Source organism: Liolophura sinensis, chromosome 1, assembly GCF_032854445.1.
Source record: "Liolophura sinensis isolate JHLJ2023 chromosome 1, CUHK_Ljap_v2, whole genome shotgun sequence".
Lineage (NCBI taxonomy): Eukaryota > Metazoa > Mollusca > Polyplacophora > Chitonida > Chitonidae > Liolophura > Liolophura sinensis.
In genome coordinates, this window is record NC_088295.1 from 29,352 (window position 1) to 43,484 (window position 14,133).

General features: G+C 38.7%; 1 protein-coding gene across 1 annotated transcript; it reads left to right on the top strand.

Annotated features, from left to right (window-relative positions):
• Window positions 1-268: 268 nt before the first annotated feature.
• LOC135461246 (receptor-type guanylate cyclase Gyc76C-like) lies at window positions 269-13,534 on the top strand. The gene is made up of 8 exons (XM_064738251.1): window positions 269-657; window positions 4,927-5,224; window positions 10,002-10,154; window positions 11,562-11,758; window positions 11,914-12,049; window positions 12,301-12,452; window positions 12,846-12,936; window positions 13,452-13,534. Exons 1-8 carry the CDS (start codon window positions 295-297, stop codon window positions 13,532-13,534), a joined length of 1,473 nt encoding a protein of 490 aa, XP_064594321.1. The 5' UTR covers window positions 269-294.
• The last annotated feature ends 599 nt before the right edge of the window (window positions 13,535-14,133 follow it).

Here is a 14,133-nt window from a genome sequence, read left to right on the forward strand (position 1 = left end):
CAGAAGGGTGACGTAGACACCTAGGGTCAGGTCTGTGACTTGTTACAGGTTTCATGGAGCGATTGGAGTTAGTGGCAATATGCTGGACAGATCGACCCGTGGCGCTAAGCTCTGTTGATGTATAAGAGTGTTAGCTGGGGTTTCACCTGTTCATTCTCAGGATCAATCAGGAGCAGTACTTAGGCGTGTCGGGCACGATTGACGGTGTCCTAATTAGATGACGCATGTATGAAGCACGTTAATAGTCATTACGTAATGAATACAAAGTTTGTGTGATATGCCTTAGAGAAAATAATGTTCACTTTGATTAACCTACTCGGGTTCATCGTGATTGTCAGACTGGACCTTGTTAAATGTAAAGAGAGCTTAACAGTTGCTTATATCGGCACCCATACGGGTCCTGCGGGCGAGAAAGACGGAGAGAGGGTCTCTGGGGCAATGCCGCTGGCACTGGATACCATCAACAATGACAGTAGCATCCTAGAGAACTACACACTTAACTACCTGTTCGCCGACAATGAAGACAATGCGTTGATATCAGTAGAGGCCGTCACCGAGCTTTGGGCACAAGGCGCAATAGCGTTCTTCGGACCCGAGGATTTCTGTAAGACGGAGGCGCGAGTGGCCGCAGCTTGGAACTTACCCATGCTCTCCCACGTAAGTATGCTACGTTGCTCAAAAACAAATTGTCTAGTTTAAATAGAGGGCAATTATTAGAGAAAATATTCTTATTACGACTACATTTTAAAGGATATATTTAACTCTCCCCTCCCGCAACTGTTTTTATGTGTATTGAATGTGCTCATGCATAAAGGTTGTACACACTTCGTATATTAAAAAGACAACCTTTGTGATAAAAGTTATTCCCTGTAGAAATATAAATGGTCGTAATGCACCAAAGGAAATTCGGTAGATATTGTACGCAAATAAATGGTAAAATAATTCGTGTCTTGTTTGATCTCCGGCAAAACAATCGCACACATTTACATAACACTTGTAACAGGATATTAATAAAATTTCATGGACTGTACAAACTCACGATGTTCCTCTTTATACATTAAAAAGGCTATACAATTTTGAAGAGCAGGATATGAAGAAATGGAGATGCAGAACTTTCGATGGCTTACCTAAAATACAGAAAATGGTGGGGAAGATGATGTTAACGGACCCATCTCGTGCATCCACAAAGTTTTCACGAAGATTACGTGAATGACGATGTGGCGAGGCTTAAATTTAAACAAGTCAGCTGTATTGCTCAATCTGTATCTACCGTCACATCTCACCGACAGACTTGGGACAATTTCGAGCAGAATACGGGCAGAGGTGTAGGGGTGAACTAGTCTTTCCTGATGTAAAAATTAAAATTACATGAGAAAATGCTAGAATATAAACGCTCATTGAATTTGCTGAAATCCCGTTGTAGACGTTTTACATTTGACTTTATGTGAGAATGCATAATTATTAGGGCGTTCTTTGATGCGACTGTGACATTTACTAGTGACGTAAATGGACATGACTTATATTTATTTTCATCAGCATTGTATCGGTGAAAACCATCCTACCGCCATCAGGCTCATGTGCAGTTTGGACAGGTGTTCTCAAAAGAATTCACTGGGGTGAAATGCTGCAACGAATTCCAACAGCCATGTTGTAGCTTTATCTATCAAGAATTTGAAAATTCTTGAGAATAGTGAATAAGTATGTTACATGTTCCTATACTGAGTGGTGCTGGATTCGCTGCATACACTCACCTTGATACTTAATATTGCCTTGTATTCAGGCTGGCGAGCCTGATAAGTCCTGTACCGCGCAGCCCGGTGCCATATATATATATAGCACACCAATAGATGTATGTGAGTATAGAACGAACAGGGTGCATGGAAAGATGTGTGTATGATGAGGATAGTTAAGATGGTGTGTGCCATCTTGATAAACAGATAAACCCCAGGCATACTTACATAAACAGAACCGAATTGTAAAGCATTTACATGTTGGGTTATAATGTAACCTGAGGTAAACTCACAAAAGTCCGTATTTCAATGACTAAGTGAGCTTTGGCTAAGACGTCATATATCATGAACAGTTTGTTTTGAAAATAGTCAATCAATCAATCAAATTCTCTTCTAATAATCTATAAATGGATCATATGAAAGGTTAATGGTAAACTAAAAATATATTGTTATCATTACTACCAAACTGCATAATATCAGGAAATTGTACCAACGGAACAAACTAATGGACATACGAAAGCTATCAACAATTGTTTGAGGTTTGTGTCAACCATTTTTTAAAGGATTAGTGTCCAGATTTATTATTTATTCATAATAAGCTGAACTTCTAGATATTGTTAAATTGAGGGTAAAATATTGAAAAGAGGCACATTAATCGGAGTAATATCAGCAGATAAGGAGGTTTCATGCGTTTTTGCGCCAACACTCGGTACTCTCCACAGGATTATGTCATACAAGTTTAACCTTTACGAACTGTCAGAGCCTTGCCTTTTAGTTCAGTGTTAAAAAAGCCACATGAGTGACAAGCATATAGCAGTTCTCCCCCAAATGGTTTGCTATTCTGCCTACGATTGTAAAACCAAGTGGTTGAAGAAATCTAGGGTACGTTATTTTTCCAGTGTCCAGAAAGTTTGACTCATGGGAAGGCATGAATTTACTGCTCAAGACTGAAGGATTTTGTGCCAACCAAAGACAGTTGTAGGCCTATGCGCTCGTCACTTTACAGCTGAAAGCTACGAGAGGAATAAAGCTAAATTTTCATAACAGCACCTGCAAACAGTAGATATAAAGTCCTATTAACTGATTTTAGCTGAAAACTGATAGATACTAAATCTCTGTACACTAATGTCAATGTTCACATTGTACATGTATTTATGTTGTATACGACTATAGCCGTTATAGACGTAGGCTATTCGGAAAATCGAAAATAACAAAAAATAACAAATAACAATAGAAAGGTTTTCTTTGTGAAGTGGACAATGAAAGAAGAGTACATAGATATTAAATTTTAAGACATACACATGAAATGTACATTGTAACACAGAATAAGTATTGCCTGTGCGGCTGGAAATGTATGGACAAAAATTCAACGCCTGAAAACTTGGAATCTGATGTCTGGATAGAGATGTCACTGTCATAAATCGGAACATCCATGTCGTACATTATGGATTCAAATAATTTACTTCTGTGTAAAAGAACCAACAGGTAAATCTGGACACTAATCTGAAATACTAAGTATAAATAGCAGTAACACACAAAAATTTGAAGGGTATTGTTTGAATATTCAGTTTCTGTTTATTAACAACTAAAGTCGTTAAGTGAAATGCAAAAGCCACTCGATTAGTTCCCTGATTAATGGAAATCTGTAAATCTTTTCCGTAATGCCAGCGTTGCCTGCTTAATGTTCTGGGTTAATGGTAGATGTGTAACGACCTTACCTCTCCTCGTGGAGGAAGTTTTTTGTTCTCTGTGGCTCAGGTAACGTTTGTGTGATGTCAATTAGCTCTGGCGATATGGACCAATCAATCGGCTGGTCGCTATGCTCAGCCATTAATCATGGCTTCCGGTGTAAACCGGAAGTGGCCCTGATAGGTACAGCCGTCACACAAAAGAACAGTCCTTTTCCATCGTGACAAATTCTACAAAAATACACTTTTATATTGATATGAGTCTTGCATTTATTGAAAAACACCCGAATGCCCCCATAAAGAAACTCTTCGTGGTCATCAGTAAAAATAGTTACAAGCGTACACCCTAACTAAGAATGCAGTACTGTGATGGTGTACCTTATGGAGAGCTAAAACACTTGGCAAAAGGTTTGAAAACGAAGATAGGGATTGTCCCCACTGTAATAAATGTTTATTGTCTGTGTTTACCATGCGTACGCATACAAATACTGCATCAGATTGACTAAATGTAGTCCAAACCGTGCAGTGTAATAGGTGCGAAATTTAATTTTCTCTTTAACATAAATATGTCATTTAACACTTTATAACGTACATTCAAATGTTCAGAGAGTGAGTTAGTGAGCGCTTGAGGTTTAACGTCTGCTCTGATCTTACTGTCTATACTGTAGGTCTTTAATTATACTGTGCTCCTGCATAAACAAACATTCTGCTGGTGGACTAAGTATCCCCGAGCCCTGGTCCCTTTGTATTCTTTTAATGTGATCGTATGGTTAACTGTGATGACATTTTGAATAATTGTAGACCAGTGACGTCTAATAAATTGTAGTCAACATCACTGTTTTTTTTTACCTAATTTTGCTTAAGCCATGGTACTAGGGGCGTGTATTTATTTGATTGGTGTTTTACGCATTAGTCAAGAATATTTCACTTATACTGCGCCGGTCAGCATTATGGTGGGAAGAAACCGGGCAAATCCCGGGGAAAACGACCATCCGTAGGTTGCTGACTGACCTTCCCACGTACGGCCAGGGGGCGTGTAAATTGCTACTATTTATGCATTTACATATACCCTGACTGAAGTAAATTGACAAGAGGTCGCATTTTACTGGTTATGTGTGACCATTTGCCAGCTGTCACACTGTCATCGCTGCTCTGCTCTTACTCTCTATGCCGTACGTCTTTAATTATATTAACGAAGGAGTCCTTAGAGTGCATGTAATGTGCCTTCTTAATACAGGGCGTATTTACACCGCTGTTTTATCTAGTGCCGCTTCATAGAACTTTTTATGGAAAGAAAGAACCCCGCCCGGCCGGGGCCATTATACTTACACGGGTGCAACCAGTCGATGCACTACGCCAAGCATAAGTCACAAATTCCTCTTTTAAGGTCTTAGGATTGACCCCTGATCTACCGCTTCTGAAGCGGTGAAATGTACAGAGAAAAATTATATAAACAAAACACAAAGTAATTGATGTCTTCTAAATAAAAATTATGTTTCTTTTCGCAGAAGTGTGACGACCCAAGCGTGTCGGACAAGGCTATGTATCCAACGTTTGCCCGTACCCACTCTCCCGGCTCCCTGACGGCGCGCTCCTTGGTGGCCCTAATGGAATACTATCAATGGAGGAAATTCACCATCATCACCGAACAGGTGGATGTGTACCGCCGGACGGCAGACTTCCTTGCCCAACTGGCTAGTAACATGACTATCCTCAACCAGGAGGGCTTTCCCGGCCCCTATCTCTCCTTCTTCCACAAGGCCGATCTTATCCGTGCCATTGACAGCACCTACGTTCGAACTAGAAGTAAGATTGATTAAACATTTACGTTGATACTTAAATGTATTTATTTATTTTAAGCCTCCCCCAAACACTTAATTTCCTCTGGAGGCAGTGAGGCTTTTCTGTGGAGCAAAACAGTGACGAAACCTTGGCATCTGACTAAATTCACAATGTAAGACAGCAGTCGTAACAACAGGAACTCTACCCGAAGTGGAGACGTCAGTGATTGTGGACCAGTGGGAGAAATCATTCAGACAATCCAAGCTGTTCCGACGGCGACTACCCAACACGCCACCTTATCTGTGGCCAGTATCATACCACTGGTGACACCAGATGTATTCATACATAAAACATTACATATATCATGTATCAATTTCTTCAGAAACAGTGTTACAAAATTTTAAAATGATTTTGTAGCATTTTGAAATTTGATATCTGAGACAAAATACTGGTTTGCACAGATATAACAAATCCAGACTCCAGCCCAGGATCTTTCCTATCCAAAAATGCGACCTCGCCATCCACTCCAACATAATCTTTTCCTTTAAATCAGTCGCCTATATTCAACTGTCTGTAAAATCGGTCATACTCGTTGTCAACATTGCCTATCGTTAGCAACACATAACACCACAAACATTACTCTGATATTTTGTACGTCTGAATTATTGCGATGCAAATGCACTTAGAATATTTTTTAGTCATTCATTAAGTTAAACTGCATAGTCCAGGTTTCAAGATCAAGGAGTCTTTGCCTAGAGTGACGTCCTAACTACTCCAAAACAAGCGACATGCTGGACAATGGGCGTGTAGAGTAATTTGTTTTACGGCAGATGCACTAACATGCGGTTAGAACAAACTTCCCTCAGTAAGACCGCTGCACTACTGTCTCAGAAAGTAGACATTGTTTTTTTCATAACAGGATTTCCTAACATCCAACACTGCCATGAGACCATGTACTACAAGAGATAAATGCACTTATGAAGGGTCTATGATGCTAAATCGTGCGAATAATTTAAAATATGGCCGTGTTAGAGACAGGTTTAAGATTAAAATCGAAAGTAGTTTAAATAACTTGAGTCGCCCCCTCCCCAAGGCATCTCCGCCCAATGTCCAGCATGCCACTGGATATTTAATAGTCATGACGTCACCCGACGTAATGAGTTCTTTTGGTCGAAACCGAGTTTATGCAGCTTAACATTGTGATTTAGCTTCATTATCTGAGCAGTAATATGGAATATCCATGTGCAGAGCTTGGTATGTTACGTATCACTAACTAAAGGCAATTTTGGGAGCGAGTATGACTGATTTTATAGATACCTGAATATAGGCGACTGACTAAAAGGAATAGACTGTACACAGAGTGGGCGTTATGAAATGGCATTTGAATTTTAATATAAAGGTAAAAGAGATTTAAAACAGATTTTGTTTTACACAGCAGAAAACTCGTGTCCCAAAAAGATCTAGTGCACAAGCATCCCAAAATTATGAACCAATTCTTGTGTATTTCCATTCTATATTTATAAAGAGGCAAAGCATTCTTTATCGTTTCATCAAGACATGAACGTGTCCAAACGTTGTCAAATGAACCAACGTGTATTCTGGGGCAACTTCATTTCGTTACAATGTCTATAGGGGTACTAATATGGACTGTGTGTGGCTAACACATTCACTAATATTTGATACCTTTTAAAACTGTAGAAACAAAGAAAAACTTATTGAATGATTCATTAACCAAATCACCTCTGTTGCAGCAATAATTTAAGGAGTTCAAAGTTCAGTTGTGAATGTTGATTGACATGAATTCCTTTGGACATACAGGAGTACAAATTTACCACTTGAACTTTGCGCAAGCGTGAAGTCCAATTATTCTACACTACGCGTAATCATAACTAGCTGTTTAAATCGATAGTCTCAAGACACATTTCCAATATAATTAAAACGTACAGCGTAGAGAGAAAAAATACCAGTCGACACCGTGATAGCGGACAAATGGTCACAGGTAACCGGTAAAATACGGTCTCTTGTCAATTTACCTCAGTCAGGGTTTTACTCTAGCTGTTCATGCAAATGCATAAATAGTAGCAAATTACAGGCTCCCTATCGCCATGGCTTAAGCAGAATTATGTAAAAAATGCAGTGATGTTAACTGCAATTTATTAGACGTCACTGGTCTAGAGTGACTCAAAATGCTGTGCTGTCATCACATTTAACATACATCAATACATAACATTAAAACAATGCAAAGGGACCAGGCCTTAGGGATGATTAGGTTTATGAAGACATGCAATAAAATTAAGACGTACGTAAACAAATAAAAATTAAGCAACGTAAATTAAACAACCTATAAATTAAAACCTAATCAAACAACCTAAAACATAAGTTATCAAAAAATAATGACACAAACAGTAAATAAAGCCAGTAGCTAGTAATACAGATGGGTCAACATTTTTAAGTTATGTATGGAACACAGTCGAGATTCGGGAACTGATTGGATTTAGTCGCTTAGAACGTTACTTGCGTCTTGTGGTTATCTTTGAAAATTGCTTTTTTCTGTATGAATTCGTCCGGATTTCTGACTTTATATACCTTCCAGGTTGGTGGTTTGTGTTGAACGTTCGGGACCAAGTAGAGCCATTTTAACTGGCCATTGGTATACGAATGCCAATGAAGCTTAACTTAAGCAATTATTTCACATGCACAGTTAGAATAAAACCCTAACTGAGGTAAATTAACAAGAGTCCGGTTTTAATGGTAATACGTGCGATCATGTGCCCACTCTACCACTCTCATCACCGCTCTGGATTTACTCTCTAAGTTTTAGCCTTTTACATTGAGGTTTAGATCATGTGTAAAGATCTCACTAAGTCGCCACTAGATCAATGGGGCACATGAAATCTATAGTTGCCCTGATTTTGCACAGATAAACAATTCTTCGATTTGATCAGGATTGTTCGGTTGATGGAGAATCCGTGTGTATCAATGGTCAGTGACATTGATCTCGCTATTGTGGGGTTCTAGGCGCAGAAACTGACGCCACATTGGTTTAGAGATGAAAAGGTGTTGATCATATAAGCACCAGTCTACATCTGGTCAAAATTGATTTAAATCACCCGTGACCATTGACACCGGATGTGCTGTACAGGATAGCATTTCTGATTTGTTTGATTCACCCAGTGTCAGTATAATGTGACTGGATGGGGTTTCAAGTCTGGTGTCTTCGGCATGATACTTCAGTGGCGGCAGCACTTTGGTGACATGGACTCGTACTGCCTCATGAAGATTTATGTACTCATAGTATATGTACACACTCCTAATGACTTCTCTTCGTCGTATGCTAAGAACCACGGTAAACCCCAAGCATCCACTTTACATAACACCCTCTGCACCCCACGTCCTATTCTTGTCCTGAACAGCGCTAACTTGATGACTCGTGACATGAACTACCCACCTGAAGTTAGTTTAGCATTTTTCCTTCCGCACAGGTTCGTCTTTCTGATCATATTCTAGCTTAAGTGCTAGCGATTCAGAAAAACTTAAATCAATTTAAAATCACTGATAGCTGACAATCATTGTTGACAGAATCTTTTCTATTTACGCCCTTAATACTAATATCTTGTAAATAGCCGTGTCAGTCTACCAATACAATACGTAAACATGTGAATAAAGATTTAAGACTAACTATTTTTTTCTACAACATAAGCCTGGAACTCTTTATGAATAAACGCATTCAATTTCAGCATTGTGAGGCGTCACGGAAGGCTGTACATTATGCCTCTTGATAATGCCTGTTGTATTAAAGGAGAAATAATGAGATAGTTAAAATAAAAAGTAAGACTCAGTCTTACAAAAACTTACTATGAAATTACAATTGCATTTAGAAGTTTGTCGTATAACAGGCAAACAGTCATGAGGCCGACTTTCAACCTACGTGAGACCAATAGCAGACTATCACAATGTCGTAACTGTTCAGCTTTTATTCTCCAAGCTGTACTCTTTTATATTATATACCTGCATTCTGTTGCTAAACTAAGACTCTCCATTGCCTGGTTCCTTTGCATTGTTACCTTGTTACTGTTAAGTAATATTTATTATACCTAATTCTGTCTAAGCCATCGAGTTGGGGGTTGGGGGACTGCTACCATTAAGCATTTGTATGGACAGTTTAAATAAAACCCCGAGGTAAAACGCCAAGATTGCACCGTTTACGAGAGACTAACTGTTTATTTTTAATCTGTATCGCACATTCATCCCTGCTTTGTTTTACTCTGCATGCTGTAGACTTTAATATTCCCAAGATAGAATCGACTGGGAACAGTCAGACATGAATATTTCGAATAGAAATCTTTGTTTTCATGTGTGTGGTGAACGGTGTTAGGCATGTCATATTTGCTTTGTTTATCCAGCTCTCCAGAGAGTATTTTAATGGAAAGAAACGATTTTTATTGGTTTTAGAGTTATATATGTTTGTCGGTGCAATGATTGGAAAAGTACATGGCGTATATTTATACTTTCATTTAAGCACATTAAATCCAGGTTAATAGTCATGTTATACGAAGCAGATATTTATATTTCAAACTGTAGATTTCAACATCGTATAAACTCGGAAATTATAATATTATGTCTAAGTGTCTAAGGATAAATCTACTTTACAATGCATGGAAGTTGACGAACAATTTTTTATACTGAACATTTTCTTTGCAGTATTTGAAATTATTGTAAGAACAGATTTCGGGAACAAGGCCGAGGTCTTTTTCCCTAGAATAATGTTATGATGATTTCTTTATGTACAAATTCGTTTCAGTATACGTTGTGTTGGCGTCCAAGCGAGCATTTATCGACTTTGCGCGAGTGTTCCATAACATGACAAATATCGACAAAAAATCATACGTGTTAATCAGTGTTCAAGAGTCCCTAATCTACAACCCTGAAGAGAACTTGAAGCCACTTTTTACAGGTAAACTATCTTGTTAAATCTTTCCTCTCGGTTGCATTAATGCAATCTATGTGTGTGACATGTTTTCATCTCCGGTTTGCCCTACCAGATTTAGTAATATCTTCTTACCTTCAATTTTACCATCTTTGTTCCGTACCTAAGTAAATTTTACTGATGTGCTACCCCAAGTTAAGGAATGGATTGCGCTTCTGCCTCAAGGTAATTATCTTTCGTTGATTTTTTTAGCATGTTTGGGCATTGCAATGCTACTCTTGTGAAGAAAAATTCTTGTCTTTCATGAATGTGGGTTTTGGGGAACTGTGATCCCAGCTGACGGCCTAGACTATGGACTAAACTATAGACTATATGACTGGATATTTCGCTCACTTTATTAGCAATTCTATCACCTCAACGTGAACTACTAGATTTAGTAATGAATTCTGCGGGGCAATTGTGCCATCTACATTTTATCTGCCAGACCACATACGATATTAAATTCTCTCTGGTCATTCTATCCACTCAATTTACCAAACTGGGTTTAGTTACGAGTTCCTATCTATACCAAACCAGGTGGAATAATGGGTTTTATATGGCAAGTGTTCCACCCGGGTTTGTAATATCAAACTTAAATATGGGTTCTGTGTGACAACTTTCCTATTTGTCATAACAAATGCAGTAATTAGTTATATGTGGAAATGTTGCCACTGATGTGTCATACCAAATTGAGTACTGGTTCCATGTGGCAATTTCACAGCTTCTGCTTTTTTAATCAGTTTTACTTTATTGTGACTTACTAGATTCCATCATGATCCGTGTGTCTGTTTTACCACTGATATGCAACACCGAGTTCAGTAATGAGCTTTATGTGACAATTTTACCGTCTTAGGGTTAGGGATAAGCTCTAATTGGCAGTTGTATATACTCCACAGAAAGGGTTCTAGTTAGGGTTAGCCTCCCTGTTGTACCTCCTCAGTGTACTATATCAGATGTAATACTGATTTCTGTTTGACAAGTTTACCACTTAAATTCAGTGATAAGCTCTATGTGGCAGTTGCATATACTTTGACATAATGGGCTATAGTAGCTGTTTCTGGACATATGGTAATTTTACAATCTCATTGAACTAAATCAGATTAGGCATAGGTTTCTTTTTGATAAGTTTACCTCCTCTGTGTAAAATGTCAGTAATGATTTCCATGTGACAGCTATATACAATCGGTGTAACAAATTTGATCGGTTTAATATGACAATTTTAGCACCTCAGTGTGCAGATCCTTATTGGGTCCTTATTGGACACTTTTACGTCCTCACTGTATCAAACCCCATTCATTGTTATTGTTTACATAATAGTTCATAGGAATCACTCTAGATGCATCGTCGTTTCTTCTCATGTTGTGCATAAAGTTTTTCTTGTTGGCTATCATTTAGATCTGGAGACGGGCAATCTTGGACAGAAAAACGAGTCTGTGATGGCGTACAGTCGTGTTTTACAGTTAGTACTGAGTCCACCCACTAACCCAAACTATGAGGCTTGGAAGGACAATGTGCGAACTTACTTGTACATGCCCCCATTTAACATGCGTCCTCTAGATGACTTTCAGATACGCATTGGCTACAAACAGCAGGTAAGTGTAGCTACATTAGAGACTTTTAACTGTTACATCGTGTGTGTATGAAACACATCTGAACACATACGTGTGCTGGGTGAATGATGGTGTGTGTGTCTGAGATATGCATTGCCCTATATAATACATGACATCAAATTAACTATCTATTTCAGATCTCCATATTTGCCGCATATCTTTACGATGCTGTGTTTGTGTATGCTCGGGCTTTGAACGAGGTAATCCTAAGAGGAGATTCTCCGCGAAACGGGACAGCCATTTTTGAGGGGATTGCCGGAAGGTCTTATCACAGTAAGTCAGAATAATCCAAGCACTAGCTAGGATGTGAAAATATAGAACAGGTTAGCTTACTTGTCGTCACTTCGTGTTAAGGAATTGAAAAAACAATCGCTATATTGCCAAGACTATGGCGACTGAAGACATTTGATAACTTTGTATGTTTCATAATTATTTAACCTTTGTTTTACTTTTGAACAGATGTACACGCAATTATCAGGTTCCATTATATAATTCTTTCTGTCAGTGTCCTACTTTTCTTGCAGGCATAATTGGTAATGATGTCTATATAGACGAACATGGTGACGCTCAGAGCAACCTCTCTGTTGTGGCGCTCAGGCCATATAATAATACATTTGGGTACGGTTTACAAACAGTGGGCCAATTCTTCCTAAGAGATGGTATCTCGGGATCAGTGGTAAGCGAACAAATAATCGACAAGGCTAGATAAGGTGTCAGGCCATCATTTTAAGTGTATGGAATAGCAACCTAAAACATGAAGTTCATAACGCCGATGTTTGTCATAGAGATATGTTTCATACGTATATCTTTATAGTAGCTAAGATATACTTATGTCTTATACGCATTAATGATATGTTCTCTGGGTGTTTTCTCCGCCGATGTGTAAATAAAACATTTTTAAGTGCGGCGTAAAACACCAATCAAATAAATGGGTGAAATAATTTTGCTGTGGCACGTAGATACCGTGAATATTAAAATGGTTTGTACCAAGCCACCGATGACAGCTCGATTGTTGCAGGATTAAACATAACAGACATATCCTAAACGTGCATGTGTCTTTCTCACACAGGAGTTCCACGAAAGGATCCGCATTTATGAGGAAGTTCCCGTAGATGAACCCATTTGTGGATTTTACAATGAACGTTGTCAGCCGACTCCAGGTACGTCTTGAGTCATTCCCACACTCAACACGCATAGTTTATCCTGTAGCAAGCATACAGATGGCCTGACAGTGTTAATTTAACGCCAGCGGTGACAACGCCCTACTATTTTTTAAAGTGAACTGTTGAACCTTCACAAGAGATAAAACAGGCGGATCGGAATAAATGACAACCACTTGGAAAAAGTGCCGCGTGGTTCATACCTTCATGTAAGATATTGTTTTCAGTCATTGCGTGTCTTCATGTCAGCGGCGCCTTGTTTTAATGTGTGATGTTACTCATTCGCACTTGTTTTAATGTCAGGCAATTTCAATGCACATGTACTTCTTTAAGCAAGTATATATCGACTGCTTGTGTAGGTCAGAAAAGTTTTTAACATGAAGCTTACTGACCTATGTTCCTTCACGATTTAAGCTTTAAGATAAGACATATCATTATGATTATTACACTCATCGTTATGAAGGTGACTAAATTGACCAATACAAAAGGTGACTAAACTGACCAATACATTGTAGATTATACGACCGAAATCGTAGTGGGTGTTCTAGGAGGACTTGTGCTGATAATTCTGCTGGTGACCGCTGTCCTCTATAGGTGAGTCAAACTGAACTCTGGATAGTAAATATAGCCTTTCGAGAATACCTTAGTCCACAACTATCACCTATTGATGGAGATGATCTACTTATTTTCATGTTATTCTTTATTGAAAGTCAACGCACAGTGTTTTGAGTAATTGTAGCCCAGTGTAACATCATTGCATTTTCACCATCTTTTGCTTAAGTAATAACTGCTCTGATTTAACACTCTATGCTGTCAGTGTATGACATTCTGTAAACACTTGCTCTATCCATTATGCTGGTGACGACCTACCCCCAGGTCAGTAGATATGTTCTTCTGCGCAGACGTTTTGTTCACTAGTCTGCTTCTAATGACCATCCTCTACAGCTAGGTAAAACTGTATTCTGTAAGCCTCTAAAGTGCACCTTTCTGGTGGTGGCGACTCTCCACTGTAGTGGAGTAAAACCGTCTTCTGTAAGCATTTTTGTTTACCAATGTGCTGCATTCCCCAATTCCGATGTTTAACATTATGCTATTGATGTCCATTCCTCTACATCGTTCTTAAACTGCCTTCTGTAAGAATCTTTCATCACAATACCGCTGATGACGCTTCTGCTCTGTAGCGGAGTAAAACTGTTC